A 21,381-nucleotide genomic window follows, 5' to 3' on the forward strand; every position below is an offset into this window, starting at 1 on the left:
AAGTTTGCATATAATGTCGTATCTCTGGTACATTATTTGCATGATGATATCGAATTATATATCGGTCACTAATTAGAGATGGTTATGTGTCCATGTGCTTGACTTTGTGTGGAGTTTGTGAAAGCGACTTGAAATGACCTGCCAACGTCCAGTGCCTTCTTGACGATACGGCAGGCACCAAGCACATCAGGTAGTTCACCAGCAGAGTAATGGGTTCGATTTGATTTGATTTGAAATTGCACCCTCGTCATAATATAGGTTTGGGTTCTTTCGCTTGCTCGTCTGAGAAGTAAATACAGAGGCGTTATAGTAAGATAAGATGTATCAGGAGGAGTTGTGAACCATCAGATTTAATTTTGACGGCTGTTTCTCTGTATTACTGTAGAGGAACCTCATTCCTGATCAACATGAATCAAATCCCGAGACCAATGTAGCCGAGAAAGCCACATTAGAGTTTGGAAAAATTTAAACTAAAATCTAAACAAAGACGAGTTTTCTGACAACAACCGCGGTTCTTAGGTTTCTTAGGTTGGGACCAAGACCATGCCTTAAATATGAGAAGAACAACATACTTTATCGTTTTTGACACATGTCGAAGCTATACATACATATAAGTTGAGTGTTCATGTATTGTAATAAAAATATAAATATTATATGTGGTAACATCTAAGTATAAACTCAATGTATATAGATGTGGATGCACTAAGTAAGCGTCGTCAAATGAATACGTTGTGAGCGACGTAGTTTAATTTTAGATGAGATCTGAAAAATAAGGAGGGGATTATTAGCTAATTTTTATTCTATTTTCTTCATTTATTTTTATTAATAAAATATGTCAAATATCCGTAGCGGGTAACGAGACGAAAAAGCTGGAGGACAGGGTAGATAAAAAAAGTGAGTAAATTATCCGAATTTAGGAGTTTTTATTAGATGAGAAGAGAGTAGGGAAAGAGATGACGCAAGAACTAATTCGTGTTTTATATACTCTCCAGACCTAACTAAGTATCGTTTTGGGTTACATATAGTTAATTGTTTTAAAATTTTGTTATAGATGACACGGATAGATTTGTCTTGAAAATTATATCACAATAATATATTTTTGCTACATTTTATTAATATATTATAAAAAAATAATAGTTAAAGTTATATTTTAGTGACTGTATCAATATTTAAAACGATGTTTATTTTAGACCGGAGAGAAGAGATAAAATAACCGTGGTTGCTTGAGGCGTAGGTGGGCGGCCACACAGGATGGGCCCATCGTTGCCGCGACCACACTCCTCGGCGGGTAGCGTCCTTGGGCCCCAGCCCATTAAATTGCCCATTAAATTGCGGGTACAGCGAAGCGAGGCTCAGTTGAGGCCGCAGAAGATCCGTGGAGCGAGTTGGCCCCACCTCGCAGTGTCACGCGGGATGCCGTAGGCGTGACGACGAATCCTCGTCTCCCCGGGGTCGCCTTCCATCCTTCTCCCACTCCCACCTCCCCGACCACCACCACGTCGAGAGATCGGGAGAGGCAGCGAGCTGCGAGCCACCGGCCTCCAGATCCGCGCGCCCGTCCTCGCAGGTGAGCTCGCACCCACCCCCGGAGTACCGCCGTCCCCAATCCCCTTGAAATGCCGCGGGGTTCATGTCGATTCAGGCGGTTGAGCTTGCTTGCTTGCTTGCCTCATGAGTAATTGCGCCGCTAGTTGCGGCCGTCTCGAGGGGATCAGTTCGCTGTCGGCAGGTGAAGGGTAGCCGCTGCTGCGGGCACGAGCCGTGTATGCTCAGCTGTAAGTGCGCTGAATTATGCCTTGTCTGGATGCCCACGCTTCGATTTCGACCCCCCAAGGTGTGCTCGTGCTGGCATTCCCAGTTAGTTGAGCTCGGCTTTGTGCTAACGATGTGGGGTGCCAGTGTAGGTTGGTGACCTTCGGTGAGCGGCATTCCAGTTTCAGATTATGTGAGTAGTTTGGCAAGACCTTGGTTTGTGTCGTGCATGCAGCGGTGGAGCTAAAATAGGCCAAAATGACGAATTTGCAGTGTATCCCTTTGACGCGTGCATGAAATGCCAATCCGTCGCATTTAGTGTTGCGAGCTTGCTGGGGCGTAGTTCCGCCTTCCTCATGTTATAGTTTAGCTGCTTAATCCAGCAGGCAAGTGGAGAATTTTAACGGTAAACTATGGGCACCGATAGCATACCTCTGCCTCTAAGTTTGAAACTTTAAATTTACTTCCTAGTTTACTCACCGGGGCATGGAGTGGGTTGATGTAGGTTGAATTCATTGTTGCAGTTTAAATTCGTATAGATATAGGTCATGTATGCTTTTCCTCGACTTACACATCCGCAGTTCGATCGCAGTTGAAGCCCAGGAACAGGAAGTTGTTCTCTACCTAAGGAAGACATGACCCACGTGTCGTTCAAAACCAAGGAAGTGGACAGCAGCATGTCTCGGTGGTCGGAGTACCTGAGTGTCGAAGAACCACCTCCTTCGGCGTTGGTAAGCTGGAGGAACATGGGTGTTGATGGGCCGCAAGGCTCTTCCACCGGTGGCCAGAAACATCTTCAGATGGAGCCAGTGATTCAGTTATCGAAGGTCGCGGAGGGGTTGCTGGCCAAAATGTACAGGCTGAATAGCATCCTGGACTACCCAGATCCAAACACACACACGTATTCGGATGCATTTTGGAAAGCTGGTGTCTTTCCTAATTTCCCTAAAATTTGCGTCACTTTGTCGAAGAAATTTCCTGAGCATCCAAACAAGCTGCAGTTGGAAAGGGTAAAAATTCGGTTTTATTCAAATGCTCACAGGTCTTTTTTCTTCCTACCGAAGTTTATTTAATCCCACTGATGGTGCTGACTCAAATTCTTTTCAGGTAGATAAGTTTGCTCTTGATGCTTTGAACGAAAATGCTGAAGGTTACATGCACAACCTTGAGCAATGGATCATGGTATGTGCCGAGCATATCAATTAATCTTAACCTTCAGGGGAAAAAATGAGTTCTACCTGTTAATGGAAATTGTGTTGCAATCTAAAACGTAAGTGTATGGTATGGCCCAGATCTGCACTGAATTGTGGAAAAATGGATTACATCAATCAAGCTTTGGGCCTCCTGTAACCGAGCATCCTTTTTGGAAGTTATAGGACATAATACCTGACCTACCCTAATTCTGTACTACTCATTGCACTGGTTCGTTCCATTTGTGGGTTCACCTGAAACATTTTCGAACTTTTATTGGTCAGGTATGAATCAATATAGGTCGCATGAGGTAGCACCGGTGGCTTTTTTTGGTAGTATAACTGTGTCGTCCCTAAATCTGCTTTAGTGCCAAATAATAGCTTATTAACCAGAAAAAAGTTGTGCTTCTTATTTCCAATAAACTTGTAAAAATATGTGCCAACGATCAGTACCATAGCTGGAATGAAGCACTGCACTGAACTAACCGTGAGTAGCAGTGAAAATGGGTGTGTACACCCTGTTAATGTTTCTATTTCAGAACAGTATATTTAGAAATAACTGACTTTCTGACTTGTTATACTAGTTTATTACCTTTATTCCCCTTCAATATGTTTTTCTCCACATTTTGCTGATTTTCTCCCAAATGTCATCCCATTAGTTGCTTCTTGATTTGCTGGCATTTCGAGAACAAGCTTTGCGACTTATTCTGGATTTGAGCAGCACGGTCATAACATTGATGGTAAGGAATCTCTCGGTCTTGATTGAAATAATTATTGTTTTTGTCTATGTAATTGATTACATTTGCACTATTGTCACAGCCACATCAGAACTCTTTAATTCTTCATGCTTTCATGGATCTGTTTTGTTCATTTGTCCGAATCAACCTTTTCTCTGACAAGGTAATGATGTTCTTTATCTCAATATTATTTGACTTTTGTTGCTGCTCTAAATAATAAATATTTCCCCCTTTTACTAAAGTGATTTCCTTCCTGAACTTCTGTTTGCAGATACCAAGAAAGATGATCCTCCAGGTTTACAACATCTTGCATATCATGCTAAAAGGTGGTCGTGATTGTGAGTTTTATCACCGGTATGGGTGCTACGTTCCTTCCAAAACCTTTTACATTATGATTATATAGTTTATCGTTATTCAACATTTGTATGGGTGCTGATGTGTTATAAAAATCAATGGAGAACAAATACAGACCATTCTATATAGTCAATCATGTGTGCATGATTCAAATTGATTACGTTCATGATTCAAATCCGTACACAAGCGAATATGTAATTGATTACGTTCTAATTGATTACGTTCATCATTCTTGATTGTTATTGAAAGAAAAATAAATATGCGTGCAATGCAAGACATAATTCAAATTGTGAAGGCCTAGAGTCAGAGTTTGTTGCTTTTCCAATATTGACTCTTATATAAAGATCTAAATATCTTATGGATGGGTTTTAAATATAAATATCATCACCGGTGCACGTTTTTAACATATTGTTTAAAACTGTTACCAGCCTACCAGGAGTGCTATCACAGATAGCAACTTGTGCACTTACTATTTAACTGCATCCCTGTGATGGTTTCATTAATTTTGTCAAGCTACACTATCATTTTTTATGTCTACTGCTTTACTAGACGCTTCTTCACTCACTGTTGTTTAACTATACACAGATTGGTTCAATTTGTGGACTCTTATGATCCACCTATCAAGGGGTTGCATGAAGATCTTAATTTTGTGAGCCCACGAATCGGAGAGGTGGTACTCATGTCATTCTACATCGCAGTAGTAATAACTAGGAATCAAGCTTCATGTGTTCTTTGTAGTGTTCAACCTATAAGTTTGTAACCGTGCTAGGTTACTTTCCCCCCATCATTCAGTACTATGATTGTGAAAAAGGTTGCAGAAAAGCTTCTTAGAGTCGTTTTCGGCTTTTCGCACACTCACACTAGTATGGAATATATTTGGGGGGATAATTATTTTTTAATACAGTCTGTGTTGCTACTTGCTAGGTTAGTTTCCTGGATTCTCTTTGAGTTACTTGTCATTCTTATCATAAAATTTTCTTTGTATTCCATATCATATCTCTCTCTGCTATTATACCTTTATAGCATCCGACTTAGATTTTTTGTTTTAACTCTTAATGTGCTTTGACTATAGTGTTTTTGTTCCTCAGGTCCTGGAGGCTGTTGGCCCAATTATCTTCCTTTCAACTGATACAAAAAAGTTAAGAAATGAAGGTTTTCTCAGTCCATTTCATCCACGTTATCCTGACATCCTAACAAACTCTGCTCATCCGATGGTTAGTTTTTTCACTGGTTAGAGATGGTACATCATCAGAGCTTTACACGTTAGTTCATTATTTTGCCAATACTATGATAAAGAGATTAAATTTAGAGACTTAATGTGATTCTATTTCCTCCCAGAGGGCCCAAGACTTGGCTAATGTCACATCATACCGTGAGTGGATTCTTCTAGGATATCTTGTTTGTCCTGATGAACTACTTCGGGTGACCAGTATAGATGTTGCGATGGTATGCCATAAGCCTTTTCTTTGTTAGTTTCATATTTTATTTGCCTGAAATATATTGCACACATGCTAACTTGATCATTCATATGGATAATTATTATGTATACTGGTTTCACCCACCCACAGAGTGGAACACACATCCTCTTGTTTTCTCACCCTACTATTTCATAATAATTCTTTTGCTGGTATCATGTAGGGCTCTGTTTGGCATTCAGTTGGCTTTATAAAACATTTGTTTATTTCTAATTTAGATGGAGCATTTAGTTGAAAGCATCTTTCATCTAGCTGTAACAGCAAAACCCTACTAGCATTAGTATAGATTCACCTTACTAGATTCCATAGTGCAGCGCAGCACATGACAACAACCACAAACTAGCCTTAATTTGTTTTTCCTTGGTGATTTTCAGGTTGTTCTGAAAGAGAATTTAGTACTCCCTCTGTTCAGAGATGAGGTAAAATTAAAGATAATGCGGTAGCTACTGTTAATGCTTTGGAGTTACTATGCTAATTTGACCTTTCATTTGTTCACGTAGTACATCTTACTTCATGAGAATTATCAACTTTACGTCCTTCCAAAAGTTCTGGAATCAAAGAGAATGGCTAAATCCGGACGTACTAAGCAAAAGGAATCTGATCTGGAATACAATGTTGCAAAGCAGGTTGAGAAGATGTTAATGTATGTCCTTCACAGCCGTTTCTCCTCTACGTTGCCCTATGCCCAAAATAGCTTGAAATGTGATGGATTTTGTCCTTCCATGCAGTTTGAGAAATTTACCGTATACTTTAAATAATTTCTTTAAAGCCTCTCTACATATTCATTTTTTTGGGTTTACCAGAAGTCTAGACAGCCTAGATTTGATGTGTTGTTTTGACTTTTGAATTCACTCTACTGTGAACTATTTCCAAAGATTGTTTTCCTCCCTTTCGCCCAGCATTTTTTTCTTTCTGATGTCATTACTTTTACCAGTTGTCACATTCTTGCAAATGTTTGTTAATATTTCACCTTTTTTTTTGTCATAGTCTAGACAGCCTAGATTTGATGTGTTGTTTTGACTTTAGAATCCACTCTACTCTGAACTATTTCCAAAGATTGTTTTCCTCCCTTTAGCCTAGTTTTTTTTCCTTCTGACGTCATTACTTTTACCAATTGTCACATTCTTGCAAATGTTTGTGAATATTTCACCCTTATTTTTGTCACTTGTCGACTCCCTGCAGGGAAGTACATGAGCAAGCGCTAGTGTCATGTGATGCTATGCATCGTGAAAGGAGAATTCTTCTAAAGCAGGAAATTGGAAGGATGGTTCTATTTTTTACAGATCAACCTAGCCTCCTAGCACCTAATATTCAGGTTCAGTGCCAAGTATCACATTTTCTAACTATTACATTTTGTTAGATTGGCGTAAATGGGACCGCAAAGTTGATGCATTAGATTCTGGCATTTGACATTTTCATCGTAGGATACTGTCTGAGCTTCCAATCAATGTAAAAATGATTGATAAATTTTGTACTATAACAAAAAACTGAATGATGAAAGATGTATCCTACCTATATATTTGTATCAATTATTTTGGGATGTCGGGCATATAAGAGTTTTTTGGCAGTTGTAAGTAATTCAACTATCTCTTAAGGCAACTTGTCCATACTTAAGATCTTTTTTCGAGGAATGCAATAGGATATCGACATATCGTACTATATATTTGTATCAATAGTTAGAAGAGAGGGTAATTCACAAGAACGAGAAAGGGAATGCAGAAGTGATTAATTTAGATTAACTAGCTACTGATGGAATTCCAGAGAATATTTTTCTGTGTTCAATGGATAATCTTGGCAAATTCCTTCTTAAAGAACTTTTTCCATGAGACTTGAGTAGGCTCTATACTTTCAAAGATCTTCATGTTGAGGGGAGTACCTAAGATCATGTGAATCCACAATTGTAACATCGGTACATTTGTCAGATGGTCTTTTCTGCTCTTGCTTTGGCTCAATTTGAGGTGGTTTGGTACTTCCAACATGTGGGGATTGCATCATCAAAATCTACTCGAGGGAAAACTGTTGACATTGTGAGTTACTCTGTTCTTATTTTGTCTTGGGTTCCTTAAATTGTTGTTCCCTTCCATATTAATTTTTCTATCAAAACTTTCAGGATGCAACGGACCCAACTATTGGTTTCTTATTAGATGGAGTGGGCAAACTTTGTTGCCTGGTCCATAAATACATAGCAGGTTTTTTCCAGACCTGTTGCCTTATTTGAGTGTTTCGTTTAATAATTTCTTGCCTAGTTCTAAACTTGCCTTATAGGGCAATCATGTATTGATAGTTAACCTTATTATGATGTCGAGTACAGAAAAGTTTTGTAGTTGGCATGACATTCTAGGCGATTCATTATGGGCTAATTAATGTTTACTTGGTTCATGTTGCGAGCACTGTCTGCTTTAGTATCGAGGACGTAACTGGGGATAACTAGATCGTCCCGCCTTGCGGGTTATGATCTTTACTTTGTTTATTTCTTTGCTTGCCGATTACACCATAAGGCTCTCTTTATATAGAGATCCAAACCTAAACCTATTCTGAATCCAACTCTAATCCTATTCCGAATCCAACTCTAAACCTATTCCGAAATATATTGACTTACATATAGAATGACTAACAGTCCTGAAGTTAATTATTCCGAATCCTACAAGGAAACTAATTATGCCGAAACCTAATAGGACACCAATTCTTTTCTCCCCTTAATGCTTTTCTGCACCCATATCATTTTCCTCCTTGCCATGAAACAACTCATCCTCGAGCTGTGGTGGTGGCCATGGCTGCAACCCATGGAAGCCCCATGCTAATGAAAGTTTGATGTTCTTGGAAGGTTCCTTGTAGTTCTTGAACACGCCCACATTATGAAGGATGGATGCGATATCATCCTTGTTTCTCAGCATAGGCATTGCTGTAGCAACTAAGGACACCTGGATTGAGAGTGAGACATTTGCCACTGGCAATGCAATTGACATCGGAGTAGAAGTAGCAGGTGGTTGTTTGATGATCAATGACGCCACAGATGGGAGCAATGTTGCCTCTTGCTTTGCCTCTACCTCTATGCATGTGACGGCAGGAATTGTTAGCACTATGGTAGGTTCTGGATGTGTGGCCACGAGAGCAGATGGTAGTCCTTCAGCCGGCACTGGTTGAGCTGAAGTGACTTGTGCTAATGTAACTGTTGGGGCAGGTGGTGGCAGCATGTCCATCGCATTGGTGTTGAATTTTTTTTGCCCATCTAAGTTGATGAGCCTCAATTGCTTGAACCTTCGCCAAAACTTTCTCCATTGCCGAGAAGCTCTATGGTGTAGGCGTCGTCACCCATGATGAGGGGTGCAGGCCGGTTGTGTGATCAACGATGGCGCAAAGCGGTGGTGGTGGGTGGCGTAGAGTTGAGCAGCGGCTACTGCAGGGAAAAACGAACAACGGCGGTGTCGATGGCGGCACAGGACAGTGGTGACGGTGGCGACAGTGGTGGCAGGACAACAACGGAGTGTGCGCAGGATCGGTGGCGGCGTGGTGGTTGGCGCAAGAACAGGTGCAGGTTCAATGGCTGGTGTAGCGGCGGCGGCGTGGAAAACAGGTCGCAGGAATAGGGACTTGTGATACCAAATATTGAGGACGGTAACTGGAGATAACTAGATCGTCCTACCTTGCGGGCTCTGATCTTTACTTTGTTTATTTCTTTGCTTGCCGATTACACCATAAGGCTCTCTTTATATATAGACCCAAACCCAAACCTAAACCTATTCTGAATACAACTCTAATCCTATTCCGTATCCAACTGTAAACCTATTCTGAAATATATTGACATACAAATAGAATATGACTCTAACAGTCCTGAAATTAATTATTCTGAATCCTACAAGGAAACTAATTATGCCGAAACCTAATAGGACACTAATTCTTTTCTTCCCTTAATGCTTTTCTGCGCCCATATCATTTAGAACATTTTGTATCTGCATAATCTGTTAGGGTAAAAGGATCTGTAATTGAATTGTTTTCCTCTAATATATTGTTTTTTTTTCTGATCCTGATTTGGGTTTTCTCCATTCAATTCTGTAATGGCCTTAATGCAGTCAGTATGTTTTAGATTCAGATGGTAGCCTTATTCATTGAAGGGGAAAAAAATCATAAGCTGCTGTTAGAGCTGCATAATAACTACCTTGCTGAATTCCATTGAGGAGGTCCTAAGGAAACTTCAGATGCATTTATAGTTTATACACCACCTTGTCTGTGGAATGTGGTATTTCAATGTCCTACAACTAAAACAATGCTATAAGTGTTGTAATGAATTTTTTGTTGAGCACATCAGGTAAGAGAAATCTTGCTGCTAGTGGTCATTGTATACAAAGAAATTGGAGGGGCTGACTTTTGTACAATTGGTACCCTTGTCAGTAACTTAGTATTTGCTAGATTTTATGAGATCGATTACTCCTATCCTAATGCTCTGATCACTGTTGTCAATTGTTGCTGGCATATAGAATTGATTCATATTATTCTACTATGATTTCGCATTGAACAAGAGTGAGAGATTAATAGGTTAAAAAGAACGGTTAAGTAGGATTTCATCTATGCCCTTAAGAACATTATGAATTTTCAATGCCGAATTCAGAGGTTGCCTAATTTTATTCTGTTGCACATCCTTTTTTTTTCCTTGAATATATAGGAGAGCTGCGCATTATTATATTAAGAAGGAAGAAAAAGGTCCAAAGTGGACTGAGTACAAAAACACACACACACACACACACTCAACCCAAGACACGCCGACACCTAGACATCGAGAGTGCCCCTACCGGGGATTACAATGAACTGATCTGAGCATCAAAACAAAGCGAGAACACGACCACAACGACTATGGCAATACATCAAGGCCAAATACTGCTCTGCCCCTTTGCACCAGCCATACACCACATCTTAGCCTAGTCCTCAACATCTTGCAAGATGGAACAGGTGTTAGGCAAAGCTCCCTCAAAAACACATTTGTTCCTATGTTTTCACAACCACCAGGCAACCAAGATGACTAGATAATTAAAACCCTTTTGATGTTGTCTGGGTACTTCATGTTGGGCTGTAAGCCACCAATCTTGGAAAAGATGATCTTCCTGGCTGGGAGTAACATGCTGCAATCTAACAAGTGAAAGCACTGAGAACCAAACTCCCCTAGCAAACACACATGAAGTTAGAAGATGTTGAATTGTTTCATCATCTTGATCACAAAGTGGACAACGATTGGGATGGTCAAGCCCCCGACGTGCCAACCTATCAGCCATCCAGCATCGATTCAAGATCACTAGCCACATGAAGAATTTACACCTTGGTGGAGCCCAAGTCTTCCAAATTTCCTTCCACGGTTCAAACCCCATGGTTTCAACGAAGAAACGACCATATGCCGACTTGGATGAAAATTCACCGGAGGCCGAGGGCGTCCAGCGGTGCTGATCATCCACTCCGGGAGTAAGCTGAACCTCTCCTACAATATCCCACAGCTGGAGGTACTCCAACAATGCCTCAATTGACAGAGTGCCCTTAATATCCTGGACCCAATCATTGTTCGACAATGCCTGGACTGTCCGTCTCTTGCTAATCCGCTTCTGGACCAACGCAACTAACGAAGGTGCGAGATTGCATATAGCTTTTCCATGTAACCATCGATCAGTCCAAAAATATGTCCTCTTCCCACTACCAACAATGGAGATCACTGAAACCGAGTACATTGCTAATGAATTGGGGTGCACCTGCAGCTCGAAACCGGCCCAAGGCCTGTCTGGTTGAGTTTTCTTCAACCACAGACTTCATGTGTAATGCCCATCCGAGAGCTTCCATATCGTGTAAACTGAGCCCTCCCAGCTCAATGGGCATGCAAACCCGATGCCAAGCAACGAAACAATGCCCCCTGTTCACTTCTTTTCGACCCTTCCATAAGAAAGCTCGCCTTATCTTATCAATTGCCTTGATTACCCATTTCGGAAACTCCAAAGCGATGAGCTGATAGACTGGTATGGCTGTGAGCACTGCTTTAACAAGCGTAGTTCTCCCAGCTGGGTGCATCATGGCTGCCTTCCATCCCGGTAATTGGTCTGCAATCTTGTCAATTAGTGGGTAAAAATCTGCTTTAGTGAGCTTCCTTACTGAGAGAGGCAACCCCAGGTACTTGCAAGGAAACTCCACCACATTGCAAGGCAAGGACGACTGGACCATCTCAATGTGCTGCTCTTGGCATTGGATCGGGGTTACCGAGCATTTCCTTATGTTGGTGACAAGGCTCGATGCCTCACCAAAAACCTGAAGAATTTCTTTGATGAGCTCCAAATCTTCCACACATGGTTGCGAAAAGAGGACCACGTCATCAGCATAAAGAGATACCCGCTGACTCGATTCCCTTGCAAGGAGGGGTTGCAGCAATCCGAGCTCACTCGCCTTAGAAATCAATGCGTTCAGAACATCCATAATGATAATAAAAAACATAGGGGATAATGGGTTGCCTTGCCTTAAGCCCTGTTGGTGGTTGATTAGCTCCCCCGGTACACCATTTACAAGCACTCGTGTTGAGGATGATATGAGCAGTTTTGATAGCAGGTTGCATCATATCGGACCGAAACCCAGATGAGCACCTCCAAGAGAAACGACCACGATACCGAGTCGAAGGCCTTAGATATATCCAGTTTAAGGACCCTTGGCTCTTTTTGTCTATGTAACACCCTCGCGGTCTGCTGCACAAGCACAAAGTTATCATGTCTGTATCTTCCCTTCACAAAAGCACTTCGGTTCGAGGACACTAGAGCCGATAGCTTTGTAGCAAGCCTGTTGGCTAATAACTTCGTGACCAGCATTGCGAAACTATGTATTAAACTGATAGGACAATAATCCTTGGTCTCAATTGATATTGTAGATTTAGTGAGAATAATTGGTTATGGAGAATATCTTTGTTACCGTAGCGCCGAGTACTGTAGCGCCGAGTCAGATTAGGAATAATATTAGATTAGTTAGGATTGCTATCAATTAGATAAGGATTAGTTAAGATGAGGTTGGTTAGGATATGATAGCTTAGGGGTCAAGTAATCCTCTATAAATAGAGAGGAGATGTATAGGTAGAAGGAAGCAAAAAATAGATAGAAAAGAAGGTTCAGAGCTTTCAAAGAGATGGCGAACTCATCTATCTATCCGCTACCTCTTCACACAATCAACATCCATATCATTTGGTATCAGAGACTTTGATTCGGCGCCTGCAACCATAGCTGTACTGCTGCTGCTGTCCCGTGTTACTGTAGCATTGCGTTACTGTAGCAGCACGCCATTCACACGGATCTGTTCAGCCCAGTTTTTCCACCCACATGCCATGGATGCCATGCCCATGAAGTTCTTCCAGACCTACCAAGAGTTCCTCGACAATTTCAACTTCGGCAGGACAAACGGTGGAGGTATACAAGGTTGACATCGACCTTACTGATGTCCGCGATTTCTTCTTTTACGCGGAGGAATAGATGGAGGATGACGTCCACGATGTCGAGTCTAGCGATGGCCAGCCCTAGAGGCTGCCTTCTCGGAGATCCGCGAGGAAGGTCGCCTCCTGTTGAGCCATGCACCTGCTCTTGCTCCTCCGACTGGCGCTAGCCAGTCGTGCGTCCGCGCCGTCCGGTCCGCACGGATCTGCCCTGTTCTGACGCATGGTGGACGCCTTCGGGGCCGGACCGCATCTCCAGTGCAGATCCCCCCGACGCTGTCCGCCCGTGCCACACGACTACCCGGCGCCGCCCGTCGCCCAACGACCTCTTCCTGCGCTTGCCCTGTTGGATCCCGTTTGCGCTCGGCGTTCCTGCGGCTGAGTGTGGTTCTCCGCCGTCGGATCCATCGTTGCCCACCTCGACCGCGGCCTTCGCAACACCGATCGACGCTCCGTAACGGGCCACCGCCTCCTCCGTTTGCTACCCTCCCGCCCGATCTCAACCTCTGGCCTGCGAGATTCCCGGATCTCTCCTCCACTGTCGCCGCCTGCGTCGTCAACGCCATCCGTCCAACACCGCTGCTTCTCCGACCGGCGTCGCCTTCCACTGCACGACCGGCCGACCTCCTGGTGCGTCTTTGTGCGGGTAGCTCCACTCGTCTCGGAGGTGGATCCGGTCTCCTGTTCGCCGGTCGACGGGATGACACTACTTCACCCGTTGCTTCCAGCTCCGTTGGGCCAGATCGCCGCGTTGACTTGTTTGCCGTTCAGGCGTACCGGCCGCCTCTACCTCTGCTCCTCCACCCCCACAACTCCTCCCGGCTCGCCTATCCATCGAAGCCCCAAAGTGCTGGTTCGCTCCTCTTCGGCACGTCTTTGTGCCAGGCTTGCGTCGACTCGCGCTCTACACTCTCCTTGGCAGCCACAAAGGCCCAGCAGCTCGGCCTGCCGCCCCGCACTCAGGCTTCAAGGTCCACATGGCCAACAATGACAACGTCCCAAGCCTTGGCGTGTGCCCATCTATCTAGGTTTCCGTCAGCGGCAAGCTCTTTGTACTGCCAGCTCGAGAACGAGCTGTTTTTCTAGGCGGGTGGAAATGATATGGTAGATTTAGTGAGAATAATTGGTTATGGAGAATATCTTCGTTACTGTAGCGCTGAATACTGCAGCGCCGAGTACTGTAGCGCAGAGTCAGATTAGGAATAAAATAAGATTTGTTAGGATTGCTATCAATTAGATAAGGATTAGTTAAGATGAGGTTGGTTAGGATTTGATAGCTTAGGGGTCAAGTAATCCTCTATAAATAGAGAGATGTATAGGTAGAAGGAAGCAAAAAAAAAAAAAGATAGAAAAGAAGGTTCAGAGCTTCCAAAGGGAGGGTGAACTCATCTATCTATCTGCTACCTCTTCCCATAATCAACATCCATATCGCTAAATGATATGGTAGATTTAGTGAGAATAATTGGTTATGGAGAATATCTTCGTTACTGTAGCGCCGAGTTCTGTAGCACCGAGTCAAATTAGGAATAAGATTAGATTAGTTAGGATTGCTATCAATTAGATAAGGTTTAGTTAAGATGAGTTGGTTAGGATTTGATAGCTTAGGGGTCAAGTAATCCTCTATAAATAGAGAGGAGATGTCTAGGTAGAAGGAAGCAAAAAATAGATAGAAAAGAAGGTTCAGAGCTTCCAAGAGAGGGCGAACTCATCTATCTATCTGCTACCTCGTCCCATAATCAACATCCATATCATCAATTGCATCAGCCATCACATCCCTTTATTTTGGGACAAAGAAAGTACTAGAGAAACAAATATATGTCGTAACAGAACAATGCCAAACAAAATTGCTTATCACATGCTACCTTTTCTCTTTGCAGCAATAAAAGGATATGCATTGTCATACTTGTCAGCTTGTGCTGGAAGAATACGGTTCTTACTTGGTACTCCAGGAATGGTTGCTCTTGACCTAGATGCGACACTGAAGGGCCTTTTTCAGCAAGTCCTCCATTGTCTGGAGAACATTCCAAAACCTCAAGGGGAAAGTGTCCCTGCCATTACTTGTGACTTAACTGTAAGTTTCCCTATTACCGTCTACAGATCTACTCAATGATCCATGTCGATACACCTAAATTTTCCTAAAACTTAACACTGCTAATTCCCCACTTCTGTTATTGATAGTGATTTTCTATGTCAAGTAGTAGGCAAATTAATGTATAGGATTTCTTGTTGATCCACACGCCAGTTTCAGCTCAAATTTGCCCCGCATAATTTCTAGTGCTCATGTTTTCTCGCTCAAAGCAGTTTCTTCTTGAACAGTAGCACCATATTTAAGTCTGCATTTGGATAACTATAGTTCTAAATTTTCTCAAGATTCTGGAATTCAGTTTGGAATATTTTTTTGTGAAAATTTGACTTCTAGATATTGATGAGGATCGTTTGCCCTAAAGCTCTTTTCTGTAGATAAAAAGTGCTCACTGTGCTTCTCCCTAGAATTTATTATTTCTGAATTGTTCTTTATTGAATATTACCTTCCCACTTTTCTGTATATTGATGATTTCTTGATTTTTAATCATGTTCGAGTTGATCCTAATTCTTTGCATAATTTGTGAATATAAACACCATAATCTACTGCTTGTTGCGAGTTTTTCTCTAAAACATAAAGTGTATCAGAACAAACTGAGGTTCCACCTTGGTTTTGGTTTCTTTTATGCTACCATACTGGCATACTCATAATACATCACATTGCCGATTGCAGCAACCAGTGAAAAGTATGTCACCAGCTGTATCTATATGCTTAGTCTTCCATAAAATTTACCTTTTGGATTTTTTAAACCTGATAATCTGATGGTGCAGGATTTGCGTAAGCATTGGCTCTCCATTTTGATGATTGTCACATCTTCACGATCCTCGATAAACATTCGGCACTTGGAGAAGGCTACTGTGTCTACAGGAAAGGAGGGCTTGGTGTCAGAAGGCAATGCTGCATATAATTGGTCTAGGTGATGGGAAATAGCCATTTCAATTTGAATATAGCTTAATGTTCTGTTTTCTCCCCAGCCAATATTGTTCAGTACCATCGCGAAGATCAGCAAGTAGAAAAATACAATCCACTGTGTGAATGACATGTGGTCCCATGCCTCACATGTCATCCTAGCATTGGATGGTAATTTCCCATTATACCTCTTTGCGATGGTATTGAGTTTTTTTTTCCTTTTTTCTTAGCTTCTGAACTTTGCGGTGCTTATCAGAATTGGCATGGCATACAATATAACTAGTTCTAATTCATACTATGAAATCTTGCGCCTTGTTTTATACCATCTTCACGCCATTTACTACATTATTTATCTCTCTTAGACTACTACAATTACAATTAGCTATCATGTTATTTACTACATTATTTATATCTCTCAGACTACTACAATTACAATTAGCTATCATGTTAAGATGAGGTTAACCAACAGAATAGCTAAAGTAATTGTGTATCATGCGTCCATCTGCATAGTTCTCCGGTATTGCGCTTTTGGTAATACTTGCAGTTGCTTTAAGAAAAAAAAACTCAAATACATCAATCAAAGTTCTTCAAGAATCATTTGAATCTCACTAGATTTAACATGTTTCACAGATGTGTGGATGAACTTGAGAGCCAACTTTCCAAACATGGAAGTCTTAAGAAACTTTACTTTTATCATCAACATCTTACTACGGTAAGTGTATATTTTGTTTACATTGCTGTGTAATTTGCGCGGTCCCTTTCTTCTCTTCTCATTAACTAGCCTTTTGTGGTGATAACAAGTTCTATTTTGCTGGGACCTTACAGGTTTTCAGAAATACAATGTTTGGTCCAGAAGGCCGCCCACAACATTGTTGTGCATGGCTTGGAGCAGCTTGCAGTTTTCCGGAATGTGCTTCTGCAATTATTCCTGAAGAGGTGTATAAACTCACTATATTATTCACTTTGACCATTATTTTGATGCGTACAACATCCTGAAGATGAGCTTTTTGCAAGATGATTAGAGGATTTGTAAAATAGGATAATGCAATGCATAAGTTATTGATCTTGCTTGAGGAGATGGACTTTTACTATACTTGATCTGTTGAATTGTGAAGCTTTGGACTGTCATGGACAAATAATTCTATATGCTTGTTCATCTCTTATTATAAACACAACTCAACTTGATGTCCTCAGTCCTCTATATGTTACTAAGTTTCCCCCACTACAGGATTGCACCTCTCTTGTTAATATATTAATTAGTGAATTCTCCTTTTGTTTGAAATGTAGGTTAACAAAATTGGCAGAGATTCTATCTCATATGTTGAGTCCCTTATTGAGTCTATCATGGGTGGATTGGAAGGTTTGATTAATATTCTGGACTCAGAAGGTGGATTTGGCTCATTGGAGATGCAGGTAGATAATATTTTGGTTTTGGCATTTCCCGTCAAATATTTTGCTTTTGGCATATAGGCTATATATTTAAGTCTCACTTCTAAACTCGTCAGCTTTCCCCGGAGCAAGCAGCTCTTCGTTTGAATAATACAACAAGAGCAAAAGCTATTTCAGGCTTGTTAATACCAGGGCATGAGAGCTATCCTGATAATAGTTCTTCGGTTAAAATGTCAGTTAATTTACTGCTTCGCTTCACTGTTTAAATATTATCGCGGTTCTATTGAGTATTGACTTTAATATAATTATGGATGTATCAAAAACAGGCTGGAAGCTGCTATGCAAAGGCTGACAAGTTTATGTTCTGTTCTAAATGACATGGAGCCTATTTGTGTTCTCAACCATGTTTTTGTTCTCCGGGAGGTATGCACAATTTATGTTCTCCGGGAAGAAGTAAATATGCATGTTTGGAGTGTTACTGAATTTGTTATCTTTCATTCCATCATAGATTGGAACCTTAGGCATGTTCGTGACTATTAAGCTAGTGGATTTTATCCTTAGTTTCATGTAAAATAATAATCTTATGACAAAAAGGGAATTGATCTAAAAGGTTCACACTTCCCTTATTCTGGAAAGATCAATCCTTTCATATTTTAATAATGTTCTATTTTCAGACGAAAACTATTGCTTATGTTGTTTATTTCTGAAACTGGCATGCAAGTGTTATTGTTTGACTTACCTAGATGCTTTTTATTTCACAGTACATGAGAGACTGCATCATAGGAAATTTCAGGAGAAGATTTCATAGCATGATTAGAACTGATAACTGCATTCAGCGACCATCGATCATAGAATCTCTTCTAAGAAGACATCTGGGCATCATCCATCTAGCAGAGCAGCATATCAGTATGGACCTTACTGAAGGTATACGTGAAGTGCTTCTAGCAGAGAGTTTTACTGGGCCATTTCCCAACCTCCAAATATTTGAGACACAAGTGGGGACACAAGGAGGGGGATCTGCCATAGAGATAATATGCAATTGGTATATTGAGAACATAGTAAAGGATGCTTCTCACATTGGAGTTGTTTTTGATGCAACCCAGAATTGCTTCAGAAGCTCACAGCCTATTGGTGGTGGATGTTTAGCTGAAGCATTTACAGATAAAAGAGAACTCAAAGCACTTGTTCGTCTTTTTGGTGGTTATGGAATAGATAAAATGGATAAGATGCTAAGGGAACATACATCTGCTCTATTAAATTGTATTGACTCAGCGCTGAGGTCAAACAACGATGCCTTAGAGGGCCTAGCTGGAAGTGTAAATTCTGGTGATAGGATTGAAAGAGATGCAAATCTGAAGCAGATTATTGATATTGAGACATTGGCTGACCTCTGTATCCAGGCAGGGCAGGCTATAACTTTTCGTCGGCTGTTGGTTGAGGCTGTCGGAGTGGTCCTTGAAGAGAAAGTACCTCTCATATATTCTTTGCTCAAAGGATTAGCCTTGCAGTTGCCAGACGAGGTACCTGATAGAAATGAGATCATTAGATTGAGAAGGGTTGCGAGCAGTGTTGGTGTTGGTGACAAACACGATGCCGAGTGGGTACACTCTATTCTGGCAGAATCTGGTTCTGCTAAGGATAATTCTTGGATCCTACTTCCATATCTTTGTGCTGCATTTATGGTGTCCAATATGTGGAGTGGTGCTGTTTATGATGTCAATATAGGTGGATTCAGGAACAATTTGCACTGCCTAGCAAGGTAAGGACTTACTTCCCAACTATTAATGTTTGACTGGTGCAAGTATATGCCTTATGTCAACATTGTTAGTGATATCCATGACAAACAACACATCTTAGCCTTTGATTGCGCTATTTTCAGAATACTAGTGGCTCAGTATCATATTGACAATTGATTTCCTAAATCATTTCCTAATGTCCTCAACTCCTCATTCTATATTATACATAGTAGAGGGACAAAAGGATACTATTGGGCATAAGCTGCATGTGACTGTATCCACTTCTTGCATTCGTGCAGGAGTGTAAGTGCTGTGGTTGGGGGAAGTGAATACACTAGGGTCGAAAGGGAACAGCGAAGAAATTCTCTTTCAAATGGGCATACCGATGAGTTTCAAGAGCCTGAATTACTAAGCCGTGTCTCAGCAGAAGCAAATATTAAATCTGCTATGCAAATCTACGTCAAATTGTCTGCAGGGATAGTCCTGGATTCATGGAATGACACTAGCAGGTACTGGAATTTTGTTCCTCCTATTTGCTGTCAAAGCTATCCTTACATAGGAGTGTACATTAAGCGCTTTCTGTTCCTGTATCACTTGGGCAATCATTTTTGGTTGACAAGGTTTGTTGTACTATTGCTGGAGTGCATTCCATTCAAGGTTTGTCGTACTATTGCTTGAGTGCATTCCACTTGAATGGCCTCGTTGCTGGTCAAGCAGTCATGCTGGACAGTATACAGGATACTGGATATTACACCAGTATAATGCCCAACATGCTGGCCATACACTAAAAATGCTAATCTATAGCAGTGTCAGTTATACAGAATCTAAAGTCAAATGAACTTGTTTTCTAATATTCCATCAGGATAGATGAGTTTTGAGGCTCGAAATTTTACTTTGGAAACCAGAAACTTCTTGATTACCTATTTTTCAGATGCTCTAGTTGTTGGCTTTGACAAATAAGAGCTGTGATGTGCTAATGATTTTGTAGTTAGTTGATGGTTTTTATGTAACCTAAATTCAGGCCACACATTGTTCCGAAGCTAATATTCCTCGATCAACTCTGCGAGCTGTCCCCGTACCTCCCAAGGAGCACCTTAGAAGTTCACATACCTTACACCATCCTCCGTTCAATATACCATCAGCTATATGGAGCGTCAGTGATGGCCTCGGAACCAATGGAGCAATCCCCAAGGCAGTCGCCTCTGATCTCTCTGGCGCATGCCTCCCCATCAGCGAGGCAAAATCGATCAGATACAACACCCAGGTCTCACACTTTTGAGCCGGGCTACTACAGCTCATCTGGGTCCCAGCACGATGAAGGCTATGATGCGGATAAAAGGGCCGGTGAGAAGCAGCTGCGAAGCATGAGGCGCTCCGGGCCACTTGACTTCAGTGCAAGCAGGAAAGTGAAGTTTGTTGAGGGCTCAAGCTCTGCAAGCCATGGGTCTGGCTCGCTGCAAAAATTTGCCGTGTCAAGATCTGGCCCTCTGTCCTACAAATAGGGACCTTCCTTGACAAGGCCATGGATTGTGATGGAGCACCAGAGTCAGCCAACCGGTGGAATTCGGCATAAGCAAACCCCATTCTTTGTAATCGTAGAGCACTATATGTTCCTGCAATGTGTGTCGTTTGTACGTAGCTAGCTGGTGTTGTAAGTATAACCCCGATGTTTGTTGCTAGGTTAGTATTCTTGTTTGGGAATGTTATTAGAGAACTGATTTGAATAGTTGAACCAGTTTGCGTGTGAAAAATACTTCCAGTACTACCTAGTACAGTTGTTCATGTAAAATGGATTGTTTGATAGCCGATGAAGTAACCTCCTTTGAGTTGTAACGAGAGAAATATGGGTTGCCGAAAGTCATATCATCTGTTTATTTTAGTTGTAGAATTCATGATTAATGGTGCAAATAGTATCTGTCACCTTTGAAAGCTGGTAGATGCAGGCAGTTCTACTCTGCTGTTTTTTTTTTCTACTAGTGCTTTGTAAGACGGCTGCTGATTGCTACTGCACTAAGCAAACACCAGACCGTTCCACTTGCAGATACTACTGATAAGTTTGCTACGCAACAAAATGAGACCACTTCTCGTGCGTAGGATCCTTTGGTGTTGTTGAGCCTCTCATCTTTGACCGTTAATTTAACGTGCTGTCTTGTTCTACTTCCAGGCTCGATCTGTGCACACACCGATAGCTACACGCGTGAGCGAGTCGACCGCTCGCGCAGTCACTCAGCGCGCGCTCACGCGGTTGCACCTAACGAACCAACACCTATATATCCTACTTAGATTGGTGCGCTTTGCCGTGCCTGTTTCAAATAAATGTT

At 41.6% G+C, this 21,381-nt stretch overlaps 1 protein-coding gene across 1 annotated transcript; it reads left to right on the forward strand.

Annotated features, from left to right (window-relative positions):
- The first annotated feature begins 1,394 nt into the window (after window positions 1–1,394).
- Window positions 1,395–20,921, forward strand: LOC133899689 (probable protein NAP1). Its single transcript, XM_062340730.1, has 24 exons — window positions 1,395–1,567; window positions 2,334–2,762; window positions 2,860–2,934; window positions 3,602–3,682; window positions 3,762–3,842; window positions 3,951–4,033; window positions 4,619–4,703; window positions 5,122–5,247; window positions 5,372–5,479; window positions 5,883–5,927; window positions 6,009–6,151; window positions 6,691–6,823; window positions 7,431–7,535; window positions 7,619–7,697; window positions 14,821–15,014; window positions 15,797–15,942; window positions 16,566–16,647; window positions 16,761–16,871; window positions 17,223–17,348; window positions 17,441–17,556; window positions 17,651–17,747; window positions 18,086–19,083; window positions 19,360–19,569; window positions 20,082–20,921. The coding sequence occupies exons 2-24, from the start codon at window positions 2,388–2,390 to the stop codon at window positions 20,560–20,562; spliced, it is 4,080 nt and encodes a 1,359-aa protein (XP_062196714.1). The 5' UTR covers window positions 1,395–1,567; window positions 2,334–2,387; the 3' UTR covers window positions 20,563–20,921.
- Window positions 20,922–21,381: the final 460 nt, after the last annotated feature.

This window comes from Phragmites australis, chromosome 18, assembly GCF_958298935.1.
Source record: "Phragmites australis chromosome 18, lpPhrAust1.1, whole genome shotgun sequence".
Lineage (NCBI taxonomy): Eukaryota > Viridiplantae > Streptophyta > Magnoliopsida > Poales > Poaceae > Phragmites > Phragmites australis.

Bases quoted from the DNA above. Each gene is read 5' to 3' on its own strand.
- LOC133899689 (XM_062340730.1), top strand. From the start codon at position 2,388: ATGACCCACGTGTCGTTCAAAACCAAGGAAGTGGACAGCAGCATGTCT. The intron at 5,480-5,882 runs GTATGCCATAAG...GGTGATTTTCAG, and splicing joins CCAGTATAGATGTTGCGATG to GTTGTTCTGAAAGAGAATTT. The intron at 7,536-7,618 runs GTGAGTTACTCT...CAAAACTTTCAG, and splicing joins GAGGGAAAACTGTTGACATT to GATGCAACGGACCCAACTAT.